A 13713-nucleotide genomic window follows, 5' to 3' on the forward strand; every position below is an offset into this window, starting at 1 on the left:
TGAATGTACTCGATCTAGTATGATCTGCTATTTTACCAGGGAGACTCATTAAAACATTTCCTCTCTCATGTGGCAATAGTACCTCTCCCCACAGAGAGCAATTGAAAAACCTTGTGGCAATTTATACAGCCATGCAAGTAACTATCCACTTGTTTGCTAGAGACTTGTGATTATTATCTGTCAACAAAGATAGGCTGCTGCTCTTAATGAACTTACATGTGTTATCTGTGTACAGCTACATACATTAGTTGCTGCTGTATCAATACATTAAAAAAGCAAGGACAGAAATCCTATGCAGACTTTCTTGGAAGTATGCCTGAATTAACTCAGTGGAATTTCTGAGAATACAAGTGCATGAAAGGATCTAAAGGGCTATAGAAGGAGAACTCACTATCTGGCAGGAGACATGTTGCTCCCATACCCACCAACCTCAACTCTAGCCCCCTTCCTTCCTCCACCCCAAGCCTAAATATGAAGAAGCTAATAAATATTATTGTGGTGGGCAAGTAATTTTCTATGTCAAAATTATCTGGATCACAGCCATCTCAGACACACACACCACCCTCCTCAGCCCCATCTAAGGATATATATAATTTGTGATGACCAAGAATGGCACCACTTACTGATATGGTCGATGGCTCCTGCACAGAATTTGCCATAGAATTTTTTGGCGCCAAGGCCCCGCAAGTCATGTATGGTAAATGGCCACAGATGCAGAACATTGTTGCGGGAGAAGGCATCGCGCTTTTCTATCACCACCACCTTTGCTCCTAGAAAGGATAGGTCAATGGCTGTTCGAAGGCCGCAGGGTCCAGCCCCAATGATGAGACACTGCAAGAGAGGAAACAGCTTTACATGTTGTTGTATAAAGACGATTTCAAAATTGAAACAAGTCTGGATGGGGTGGGGCGGGGTGGGGTGGGGAGGTTTATATGGCCTTAGTTCACTGAAATGCAACAAAAACCAGGAAGACGTTGAAAGATACTCAAGTGCACTTTCTACAGTTCTGGCTATAGGACGATCACCACAATTTCAGTGGAAATACACAGGAGTGACACAAAGCCAGCCTTCCTCATCAGGAATCACTTCAGATTTGTGTCAGGCGACGTCAAGTTTTCAGTCTCTTCCTAATATGAAATGGTTCCGCAGAACCAAATCAGGTTAACTGCATGGCGGTATGCCTTAGAAAATACACACAAACCAGCTTACAGTTTTCCAAAGCAGCTTTTGTCGACACAGGATTCAGCAAAAGCAGTGCTTGGATTCCCTACGCATAATAGTTCCTCCACTTCAGCATTTGACTCCACTATCATAATATTTGGACAGGGGCATGACTCAGGGGTGGAGCATGCACTCTGCGTGCAGAAGGCCACAAATTCAATCCCTGCCACCTCTAACCAAAACTAACTCATGTTCTGAGTAAGACCTCTACCAAAGTTCTGCTCAAATCTCAGAACAAGTTCACTTACTAATTCCCCTCCATTCCCAAATCAGATTTATTAAAACACCATTAAATGTACACCCCACTTTTCCTCTAGGTGCTCAAGCTGGTGTGTACACAGTCCCTTCACTTTATCCTCATAACAACCCCTGAGAAGTAGGGGAAGCACACTTTGTGAGCTTAATGGCTGAGTGGGGATTCAAAACTGGGTTTCCCAGTTGCAGCCAAACACCTAGCTAGGCATCCCCAACCTGCGGCCCTCCAGATGTTTTGGCCTACAACTCCCATGATCCCTAGCTAACAGGACCAGTGGTCAGGGATGATGGGAACTGTAGTCCAAAACATCTGGAGGGCTGAAGGTTGGGGGTGCCTACACTAAGCTGTTGCTATAGTTCCTGACACCATCAAGAAGCCACAGTAACTTCCATGAACAGCCACTCTGGAATCCATGCCCACATTCTGAGCTGTGTTTGGTGCCCCTGCAGAGATTCTATGCTATCTTCATTCCCTACTGTGCTATTATCTATTTACAGCAAATTTTTCATAAAGGGTAGTATTAAGAAATGTGATCTGTGCATGCAATCTGAAATGGTACAATTGCCTCAAAGGTCTACCTCCTCTTTCAGCTGCATATGCAGACTAAGTGGGTTGCCCACTGTAAGTCCCTCTGTCCTCACCTAGCTCACAGTGTTGCAAAAATGATACGAAACAAAACAAACAAACCAGCAAAACCAGAACACCCACATGTTCATCCCCAAGACCTTTGGAGGAAGAGCAGAATACAAATGAATATTCACACAAGTAACAACTGAGTGCTGGTGACTGTTGGAATCCTGTCACTGGCATAGCAAATGGGGAAATCACTCAGAAGCTACAATGGGAATTCTTGCCTGCTCCAAGAATTATATTAGGAAGCGATATCACTAAGCCACCAAACAGCCAGGACAGAAAAGATAAGGTCAAAGCCAGGGTAGCAAAGATGAAGCACAGGCAGCGTTAACAAGAGATGGAGGCTGCAAAGCACACTGTGAACAGTGTTGATCTTTGGGAACATGCCGTTTCTTCAGATGAAACAGCCCAACTAAACACAGCTGCCAGCAGCTTCACAGCCTTACATCATACTGCTAAATACAAGTTTTAAGTAGATTACTTATTGGTGGTATCTGTTTGTTTTGAAAAACCACCAAGGGTTAGCAGGCGATTAGCTGACAAAATCGGGACTTTTAGAACAAGGTGATCAGCAAGTTTAAGAAACTAACTGGAAATTTAAATAGATTGTGACTGAAGTTTATACTTTTCATAAATAAAATCTGGTCATTTGAACTTGAAGAGTTTTTCATGAGGATCAGAATCAGTTTTTTATATCAGGCAGGTGCCTTCCCTATACTCTCTGCAGCACCTGCTAAAGGCATTCTTATTTAGAAAAGCCTACCCAGGTGTTTTAAAAGTCTGTATGAGTTCTAATTTGCTTTAGTCTATTGTATTGCAGTTTTAATTTTCTGCAGGTTTTAAATGATGGTTGTAATTTTTTAGTGATAATGTTTTAGGAGGAGATTCCTAAGACTTCCACACAAAGCAACAAGTAATCTTGCTTAAACATGTAGTATAACCGTACCAGCTGCAGCACTCTGCGTAGTCCAGCTGCACATTGCCCTGAGATTATTGTTCATCTTAGCAGGGATGAACAGCAAGAGCCACATGGAAAATACTAGCCAACATCACAGGCTCATCTATATGTAACTGCATACAGCTAAAGGCCATATTCATATATACTGTACAGGTAAACCTAATGCAACCCTGCTTGTCAATGCCCACCTTCGTGTTGGCGCATACTTTCCCCTTCTTGTAGTCCTTGTGGCAGCCTCTCTTATCCAACTTGGCCCAAAGGGCTTTGGCTTTCCAGTAATTAAGCTTGGACTTGAGCTTGTGGTAGAAAGTACGATAGTCTTTGGGCTTCAGCTCTAGAAAATCACAGAGCTCCTGGAAGGCTTTGAGAGTCCCTTTGCAGGTCGAGGCCTGGACAAATCGGTCAAAGAGGACATGGGCCTGGTTCATCTTCTCATTACTCCTTTCCTCCATGCTTCCAGCTGAGCCGCTGGCCCTCCGTGGCGCATTGGCAGCTGCCCCCTTCCAGTCTGCCTGCCTTCTTGTCAGCTGTTTCACTCATCAACAGTCGCTTGTTTTAATCCACATACATCATTAACCTAGAAAAGCAAAAGACAGGTCAGTGAATCCACACAAACATATGTCAATGGCATGTAAAAAGTGGTGCAGCTTATGCCAGTTCACATAGATCTGCTTAACTCTGTCCGATGCAGAGAGCTTCATGGAGCTGAACAACCACTGAGGCCCCATTCCTGGTGGTTAGAAATTCTGCTCAACGTGCTGCCCCATCCTGGGTTTCACGAAGCATTGTCCACCCAACTTTTCAAGCCTATCTTCAAAACCATAAAGGGTTAGCTAGAATCCTCTGCACTCACAGTCAAACAGCATTCCCCCACCCTCTCAGTTACTCTGAAAGGGTGGAAAGGTTTAACACTTTCTATGTAAACAAGGGTGAAAAGCAAAAGGGGTCTTGGGGGTCAAGTGCCCAAGCTCCACTGTCCCTTGTTGCTATTTCTGTTGCCTTCCAGTCTTCTGGAAGGAGACTGAATCAGAAAGCCTTTTGTATCCATGGAGGCTCCTCAGTATCAGGAAGTTTTTAATCTGTGAGGTTTTATTATGTTTTTATATGTGCTGGAAGCCACCCAGAGTGGCTGGGGAAATCCAGTCAGGTGGGCAGGGTATAAACATTATTCTTATTCTTATTCTTATTAGTTATACAGCCCCAAAACAGAAACCTAATTTCCATACAATGGGAGGGTATAATTAACTTTGGCTTCCTGGCTTGTTTCTCCACTCATGTGAAGAGAGAAACAAAACAGGGGCAAATGAACCAAGTACAGAAGAAAGCTTGCTCATATTCTGTTTTAATAAGCCAAGATTTTATCATGCAAATACAGCTTAGGATGAAAATTGAACAGTTTTCCTACAAGGATCTATAAGTGAGCTCATAGTTAATTTCTCTATCAAGGGACTCATCGGCCTCTATAAAGCAAATGCTGGATACAGAGCCCATGGGGTCAGCTTTGTCCTGTCCAGGGCCCCAAATGGCTCTGATGTGGGCAAGTTTGCCATTGAGGTCTACCCTGCAAAATGGCTCTGAAATAAAACAATGTGCAATAATAGTTACACGATAAAAAGGTAAAGGTAAAGGACCCCTGACAGTTAAGTCCAGTTGCAGACGACTCTGGGTTTGCGGCGCAAGTCATTAAAGCAATCCCATTCCCACTCCGAACTCCAAGCCCACAAAAACATTCAAAACATGTAGTATTCTTTAAGCACCTCCCCTCCCCCAGCAAAAAAGGGATCGTTTATGCTAAAAAAGCTGATAAACAATTAATTTGTTTCCAAGTGTTTAAGAACCAGTTAATTCCCAGTGTATCACAAGACATGATACATCCCTATGCCCTTTCAGTTTTCTATGGAACAGAGAAGACTAGTAGGCCTTAAAGCAGAGATTAAAAATAAATAAATCTCATAATTGTAATGTGAAACCAACAAGCACAATGCCCCAGGAACGCAGCAGTGCTCAGATTTAATAAGACGGGAATGTTGGCACACCACTGATTTAACACTCATTCAACACAAGCTACAGCACCTGGAGAAGGACAAAGAATACACATAAGAAGAGAACTACTGAAGAGAGAACTCTTCAGGTATGTTGCCAAAACTAATACGCCATGGCCTAGTGACCCAACTACAAAGGCGGCCATTCACAATGGGCAGGAGTATGAATACACCATGTACATCATAACCCAAGAGAATTATTTGTATTTATATTTTTAAAATGTAAGAACTGCACAGTTAAACTATGGAATTTCCTCTCACAACAAGCAGTGATGTCCACCAACTTAAGAAGAGGATTAGACAAATTCACAGAGATAAAGGTCAGTGGCTACTAGCCATGATTGGCTATGTTCTACCTCCACAATCAAGAGGCAGGAATGCTTCTGAATACCAGGTGCTAAAAACTGCAAGACAGGAAAGAGCTCTTGCATTTGGGTCCTCCTAGAGGGCTTCCCACAGGCATCTGGTTGGCCACTGCGGGAAGAGGATGCTAGGCTAGATGGACCACTGGCCTGAACTGGCAGGCTCTTCTTATGTTCCTAAGTCCTGAAGACTGCACAGATACAACTGAAAGTGAATGTAAGTCTCAGAAATCAGAAACTATGAGTAGAACTTGCAATAATCAGGGGAGAGAATGTTTTAATGCCCCTCGCAGATAGTAGCAAGATTACTTATAGGCCACCCTTCACCACGTGGTCCCAAGCTAGGTTACATACTGCTGAGTACAATAGCCATGTAATACATTTCATCCCTAAAAGCCTGTGCAAGAAAAGTAAATCTTCGCCCAACTTTGAACAGTGACAATGCCAGCTGCACCTGGGCATTCTACCACCTGAAAGCCACCACAGAAAAGATCTTCTCCTGAACTTGGCATTGTGGCAGAACTGGCAGCAGGGCCTCCCCTGTCAACACTCAGGCAAATCTATGTGCGAGGCAGTAGTCCTTGAGATATTTGGGGCCCAAATCCTTTAGAGTTTTCAATGTCAATATATGCACCTTGAACTGGGCTTGGGAGCACACCGGCAACCAGTGTTGGTCTGTAAGATGTGGTGTAATATGTGCCCATCCAGCACCCTGACCACTGCATTCTGCTCCAATTGTCAAACCACATGGAACTGGTTGCCAACCCTTAGGTTTTGCAGAGAGGATTGTATCTGATATAAAGGGTCACAATCTTCTTACCAGGAGGAGTTTCATGCACAATGTGCCCAAATGAGAATGGAGGTTTCCTCCCCAAGTGTGATGGTCAGGACTTAAAAGACTTATTTAAATAAGTAAAACGCTGAAATCTGGATGTCACACTTACAACACCATCAATGGGACCAGCATTCCAGAGCAACTGTTTTCATCGGCCTCCACATCCATCTACCTCCATTAGCAGGCCTTGTCTTTGCTACCATAGGCTGAGATTCCTATCCACGCCAGAGCAACACATCCAATCTCAAGATAAAAAGGAAGATAGGTAGAAAGTATGCTTCTATCAGGACACAGAATCTGTAAGTGGCAAGCTTATACGATTTTTAAAAATAAAATGCATTTTTGCTGGAATGGAGATATGGCTTTAACTCAAATTCAACTTCATCTTCTTGTTTTCTCACCCCCTGGCAGTGAGTAAGCCAAGGCAAATCTTCACAAATTATGTTTCTTGCCATTCCAATGTGTCAGTTCTCTCTGGAGTGTTTTGCTTGTTGCACATTTGCCAGCACTATGTCAAGTGACATTATTTAGGAGTTGAAGCAATAAGCAGGCATCTCCCCTTGGGGCTTACTTACACGATAAGGGCACATTCACACAGGATGACAGGCGCCATAAAATCTCTACCCAAGGCGTAGGGGGAACAGACAGGCTGACTCAGAAGGGAGCCCTATTTGTGTGAAATACCACCATTCCATGCTGCAATTTACACAGTGGTGGATCAAAACAGGGTCACCATCATCACAGAAACCTGTTGCCCTACGGACACTATCTGCATACAGCAGACATGATGACCTCCCGGTGTTTTGGACTACAACTCCCATCAGCCCCAGCCAGCACAGCTGGAGGGCACTACCTTGAGGAAGGCTGGCACAGAGAAACGATCAACACAAATAGCACTTCCATGGGCCTAACCAGAAGCCCAGAGGCAGCCCTGCGCACTCTCCATGGTTACCATATGGTGGCTGCTATCATGTATGAACCATTGACAAAAGAATTAAGAGTAGTCTGAATGACCACGGTAAATCTAGTCTCAAAAACAGATGCAAATAAAGGTTGTGAAGGGCAATTAACTCAAGTGGTGGTATTCAACACTGGTTCTGCTCAAAACAGACCTATTGAAATTAATGGACATAACTGAGGTTCATTAATTTCAGTGGGTCTACTCTGAGCAAGACTAGTGTTGAACACCTCCCACATTTTTTAATGGGTGGCTTCTTTATTCATTATGGCCTGAAGTACCACTTTTGGCAGATGTTAATGCATTTTTGAGAAAAATGACCTGTCTCTTTTGTATATTATTCTGTATCGCACCATATACAACGATGGTAAAAGTGACACAATGTGAGCAACATTAGCACTGTCACAAATGTGAGAGTCATTTTTCCCACTCATGCTGCTGATCTGGGCTAAAGGCAACATTACTCTTTCCGGAGAAATGACTGAAGAACGTAAGTAGTGAGTGACCAGTCATTATTCCCTGATCAGCCACTCTAGAATAAAGACAGCGCCCTCTGAAGACATCCTACCTGCACACAGAGCCTTGTGTCCTCCCAGAGAGACTCTCTGTACATATCCCCAAATCACTTCAGTGTATCAAGTTACACTTGCACCCCCCTCAGTTGCTGACAAAATGCTTTTTATAGCAACAGAGAGCATAAAGCAAAGAACACACTACGGTTTAGTGCCAGCAGAGGTCCACGGAGCAAGGCTGAAGCTAAACTTAGCTCATCCAATGTCCTCCTCTTGTTTTTCCACTTTGCCAGACACAGGAATGCCGCAAGAGAATCTTATGTAGTGTCTGGGGAACTAGGGGAAGGGAGTTTAAAACAAAGAAAATCCAAGAGCCATGTCATCTCCAGGAATCGAGTGCACGGCCTTTTGACCCCACCGTTTACAACCGTTTACAATGAACTTGTGGGTCTGCAGATTTATCTGCTCACCCAAGGATAACAATTCAGGCATTTGTTGAAGTGGGATCTAGTCTACAAAAGCTCCTGCCATAAATAAATCTGCTAGCCTGTGAGGTGCCACAAGAAACCCTTGCTTGTATTGTAGAGCTTTCAGTCTTTGTGTGATGCAATCATTTACATGCGCTGCCTCTTAACAGCAGGGGTGCAACATTAAAAAGTAGGTGGGTGCAATCCTCTTCCTGACACAGGGGAAAGGGGGCAGAGGCACAGCCGCATTAACAGCATTCAAAGCGTCCTTCTGCCTGGAGCTTCAGTGATTTCCATCCACTAACTCCTGCCGGGAATATTTGGACCCCTAAAGCTCTTGAAATCTGGAGGCAGCAAGCCAGAGAAATACAAGGGAAGGCAGAGGTGCCTGCCAGGTTTCCAAGGCATTGGTTTCCCTGCCTGTGCCTTTCAGACAGCAGGACCTTGCATGTTTTTGTCTTGAGGAAGTCAATGCTGACTCATCCAAGTGGACATTAGATGGTCACACACTCAAGCAAATACATAGATTTAAATACTTAGGATTACTTATTAATGAAAAGCTTTCATGGCAGAGGCATAGCTGGGGGGGGGCTCACTGGGCGCCACACCACAGGGGTCAGCACTTACCATGCGGCCTGCAGCGCAGGGAAACTGCAGCGTGGGGCTTGCGTCTGCCCGCTGCCTCCCCCTCAGCCGCCCTACAGCCGAGGGGGAGGTGGTGGGCAGACTTCTTGGAGGCTCTGTGCAGCAAGCCCTGCCTCGGCTTCCCCACCCCCAGGCGCAGGGCATGCACACCGAGCAGCTAGCTACGCCACTGTTTCATGGAAACCCCATCTGGATGCAATCAAGCTATTATCTGCCCGCTCTACTGGACAGCTATACAGGTTCTTCCACTCAAAGGGGGGGGCAGTTAATCAATTCAGCCATCAAGATCTATGTGTAAAAGATCATTGCATAAATGCTTTATGGGGCTGAGATATGGGGAAGTGGTATCAAATCAGAACTAGGAGCCCAACAAAACAAACTCATGAGAAAGATATTGGGGCTTCCACTGGGGACTCCAGCAAAAACAAAATGGGAGGCAGCAGTTAAGAGTTCCCGGTCTCTGCAGCTGTGGAAGGCACTGTGGTTCTCTAGCAGTGCCAGAGGAGCACCCCGTTCTCTCTCGAGAAAGATAAATGCCAACAACTGTAACAAAACTGCAGAGGGCTGCTCCCTCCTTCAACTCAAGAATAGAGGGTCTCTTCGCCCATTATGTCCACAGGTGTAGACCTAACATGCTTACACACCTAAGCACGTGAAGCATGAATGCAAACATGTGAAGTACAAACACAGAGATCACGCAGGCATGCTTCTTAGGGAGGTTGGTTGTGGTTCCCTGTTTAGAGTAGACTTCATAGCAGGCTTAGATTGCTGCTGCGTAAGATGTGAAAGCCCCACTAAAAGGCAACAGGATCAACACTCAGGTCTTAGCAGTGTGGGCTGGACTGTTTCTATCCCAGGGCATAGCAGCAGCCTAACAGGCCCATAGTATTCCAGTGAGGTAATTTAACAGAAGCTGGCAGGGATCAAAAGGATGGCCCCCATCCATTTGCTCCATAGCAAGGCAAAAACATCCACACCGTCAACCTTCTACAGATCTAACCCACATCATTCATCTTTCCTTGGATAGCTGCTGAAATGTCATTTTACATCCAGTGGTGTGTGTTAGTAGGTGCCAAGCTACACAAATTTTCCAGTTGGTGTCTACTTGCACAGGGCAAGGCCCCAGGGTTACCAAGAAGAGAAGGGCTATATTTTTCCACATCCAATGCCATCTCTATGACAGCTTTGTGAATTACACAAAGCAAATACGGTAGATGCACCACCTATAATTACCAGGGTAGAAAAAGGAACACACAGTTTAAAAGATACACACACATAGTCATGGGTGGCAAAATGTAGCAGCCTGGCAGAGAAAGCTTATTTGCATGCACACACTCAGTTCATGAAGTTTGCCAGCATTCAGAGTCAATATGTCTTAAGAATCTTAAGGGTGAGAAATCTCTCTAGAGTCCTGTTTTTACAAAGATCCTGGCTCTCAACTTCAGGGCAACAATTTAATCTAAAAATCATGGAGAACTGATGGTACCAGTGTTCTGTACCTGATCTTGGGGGGAAAGTGGGACACTTCCCAACAGGGAACACCCAAAGGAGAAAAGCAATGTCTGAGCATGCCCAACTGTCTAGCTGAAAATGTGACCTACAGCAAAAATAATAATAATTATTTGGTAATTGCTCGCTATGGACTTAGAATTCCTCAAAAGGACCCCCACCTCCTACTTTAAGAGGACACAAGAGCTGGCCTAAATTCAGTGTCCTAAACTGAAAGGTTTGTGTTATTCTATGCCTGTATCCCTCATCTTAATTTCATGTTGGTAACAAGAAGGGGAAAGGGGGAAAGCAGAGAAATTGGAGAAATCAGGGAGAGAAGGGGTGCCCGACTTACTTTTGGCTCTCACTGCCCCATTTTTACTTCAGCCCCACAGACCACTGGCATGCAACCCTCCTGCAGATTATGGGAATATGGCCCTTGACAAGAGAGAAAGGTTCACCACTTCATTCTAAGCCAAGATCCCATGTGGTTTTCAGCATGTATGACTTGGCCAGCAGCATCATTGGGAAAAAAAGCAGGGAATCTGAGGAATGAAGTGAAAAGTGAGCGTCTTTCCTCAGCAACTCATTACCTCCACAGATGCAACCAAGATGCCAATTTGGCAGCTTTCCCGAGCTCTTGGATGGCACAAAGCTATGTGAAGTTCCTGTAGCTTCTGTCCAGTTAAAAACAGGCTGACAACACAGGTGTGGCCGGCTTATCCTTGTTCCATTTATGCAGAAGGAACATCAAAACCTGGGCTGCGTGTCAAGTTCTGGGGAGAGCAGGTGAACTTGACCAACCCTCCTGTGTATTTTGTGCTTTAGGGCTCACTTTCACCAGCGGCTCGAGTGAGTCACGTATTAAGTAGTCATAACCACAGCGTGCTCAAAGAGTGCACTGATCCATCCAAAAAGAATGGAAAAAGCTGCCTGAGGGTTAGGACATCTCTTGCTGCTGGACGTTGCCTTATAAGAACAGATGGGAATCAGTTAGGAAACCAAAAATAAATACAGAAAAAAGTCAGCACCCAACAGTATACCAAATGCCAGGTTTGGCCCTGAGTCTGAAACTCTTAACAGCGGAGTAGGCAAAGAACTAAGCTGTAAACTAGGAATGCTTTAATTGAATCTCATCTGTCATCTGGGTGCCTTATGCCAAATAGGGGAAATGTATAACCTCGTCCACCCCAGGCACCATGGCAAACGGTCAGAGACTATGGAAGTTGCAGCCCAACAATGCCTGGGGCCACCATGTTGGCCACCACTTGATCTACATGCAGGGATTTTATTTTATTTTTTCAAATAGAGAAGTATTCAGATTCTACAAGAAGTATAAGTAGCCATGCTGGCCTATCAGAAAAATTCCAAAATGCAAGCCCTCACCTGAAGTCTGCAATGGTACAGCTCAGATAGAGGTTTACTGTCTCAGCAAAAATAATATATATCACCATATGGTAAACACAATTCAAGAAATGATTTTCCATTTTGCTACCTCTCGAGCAAACATACCCTCTGCTGCTAATGGAGGGGGGAGGGAAATGTCTCAAGCATAATGCCATTACAGAATTATGTAATTAGAATTACAAACTTGGGGGAAGGGGAGCTTCTTCCCGAGTCCCATGGGGAAGAAGCTTATCAGGGGGTGTCTATAAGGAACTTATAGACTTGTATTTAAGCACTAGCCTGATGACCACAGGAATCAAGAGCTGCAGGCAGATGGAACATCACACACACGAATGAGCAGGCTGGTGATAGAGCGATGGAACACACAGTTCCTCCTCTGAGGCCAATATAGAAACCAAGCAAGCTGCTATTCCCTCCTCTGCCAGCCCTCAGCAGGCTAGTAATTATTTTGGAAGGCTAGTAAATGCGGGGGCTTATTTAGCCGGCTATTGTAGCCACCTGTTGTTGGCACTTGTTTGTCTCAAGAGACAATGAAAGATGTGCCTTTGAGAGTCAAGTCAAACCAGTGGAGAGTTGCAGCGCCTGCTGTGTCTATAGAAATCAATACATGAGAGAAATGCTCTATTACAGGTGGGGCAGAAGAAATTAAAAAACCTGAAGAATCAACACCAGAGAACGAGAAAATGCTCAGACTAGTCCTAGCAGACTAGTCCTATAAGACTTGCCAATAATCTGCTTCAGCACAGCTTTGGCTTAGACACCATAGATATACACTAGACTGGAGTCAGAAGTCTGTATGTATATCAATCACAATGGGTATCTTAAAATCATAGCTTTCAACCACGACAGAGTAAAAGCTAAGTACTGTTCCAATTACTCCCTAGCACGACCCTGTCTCTCTCACATTCTCATCTTGGCAGAGGCCACTAACTATAATATGATGTGGTCCAGGCAAGGCTGAAGTCATCCTCACCTGGATCAAAGACGTTGTCTGAACATGACGGATGATACTGTTCTACGTATTTCAAACTTTGTACATGTCCCCGCTGTATTTTGGCATGGGGCAGAGCAGCAACAGATGTAAACACAGTGAAATGTATGCCATTTAAATGTGTTTTTCTGATATACAGTACTGCAGGCAAGTGCTCATTCAACAAATCCCCATCCTGTAAATTGACTGTTTCATTTCCTTTCAATCTCAGAGAGATCTGATTATTGGCAAAAAATAAAAAAACCCCAGACATAAGACATGGGGAGCAAACCCAGGATCTTCTGAATGCAAAACATGAATGAGCTCTACCACTGAGTTATAGCCCTTCCCCAAGAACCACCTCTCTGAATTCCCAAAGCAGAAATAACTGTTGAATTCAGTTCCACTGCAAATCAGCATTACAGTCAAATGCTGCAAACTCACATAACCAGCTTCCAAAGCCACTTTTCTTATCTTTGCCCATAAACCTGGTTATCACACAGCTTATCCACTGCAGAAATGCAGAGCAACGTAAGCCAAACAATGGAGCTTTTTAAAAGAAATAGCATGACGACACCCAAGCTAGACAGGAATCTTGTTCTAATGGGGATGAAAATTAAGAAACAAGGGTCTGGTGTTCTTGTCTGAGAACTTTTCTACCACATCTACAAGAAGCATAACTTTTCTGCTGTCACCTTGGACTGATTCTTGGACATTTTCTTATATTGCCTATATATTACAGCCTTTGCTCTTGCAGGCAATTCTGTTGCTTCTTTATGCCCACTCCTCAAAGATACATTATTCTAGCGTAACTCCTGGATGCTACTTTAAAAAATTATATATATGTCAAGAGTTGAAAGGAAGGCACCAAATGCTTTAATAAATGTGATTCCATCCAGTAGAGGGCGGCAGCACATACATACACAAATCTGCAAGTTGTTGATTTTGCCAGCATAACA

The 13713-nt window shown here is 44.2% G+C and overlaps 1 protein-coding gene across 9 annotated transcripts in view; it reads right to left on the reverse strand.

The window, feature by feature from the left end:
- The window catches only part of MICAL3 (microtubule associated monooxygenase, calponin and LIM domain containing 3), a 190885-nt gene that overhangs the window by 105903 nt on the left and 71269 nt on the right, over positions 1-13713 (reverse strand). For all 9 annotated transcript variants that reach the window (XM_082241384.1, XM_082241380.1, XM_082241379.1 and 6 more), the window contains exons 2-3: positions 3257-3645; positions 624-831 (exon numbers count right to left, since the gene is read on the reverse strand). In XM_082241384.1, coding sequence (XP_082097510.1) covers positions 624-831; positions 3257-3520 — 472 coding nt within the window. In that variant the 5' untranslated portion in view covers positions 3521-3645. The remainder of the gene's footprint in view (positions 1-623; positions 832-3256; positions 3646-13713) is intronic.

Source organism: Podarcis vaucheri (assembly GCF_965113315.1).
Source record: "Podarcis vaucheri genome assembly, chromosome: 10".
Taxonomy (NCBI): Eukaryota; Metazoa; Chordata; class Lepidosauria; order Squamata; family Lacertidae; genus Podarcis; species Podarcis vaucheri.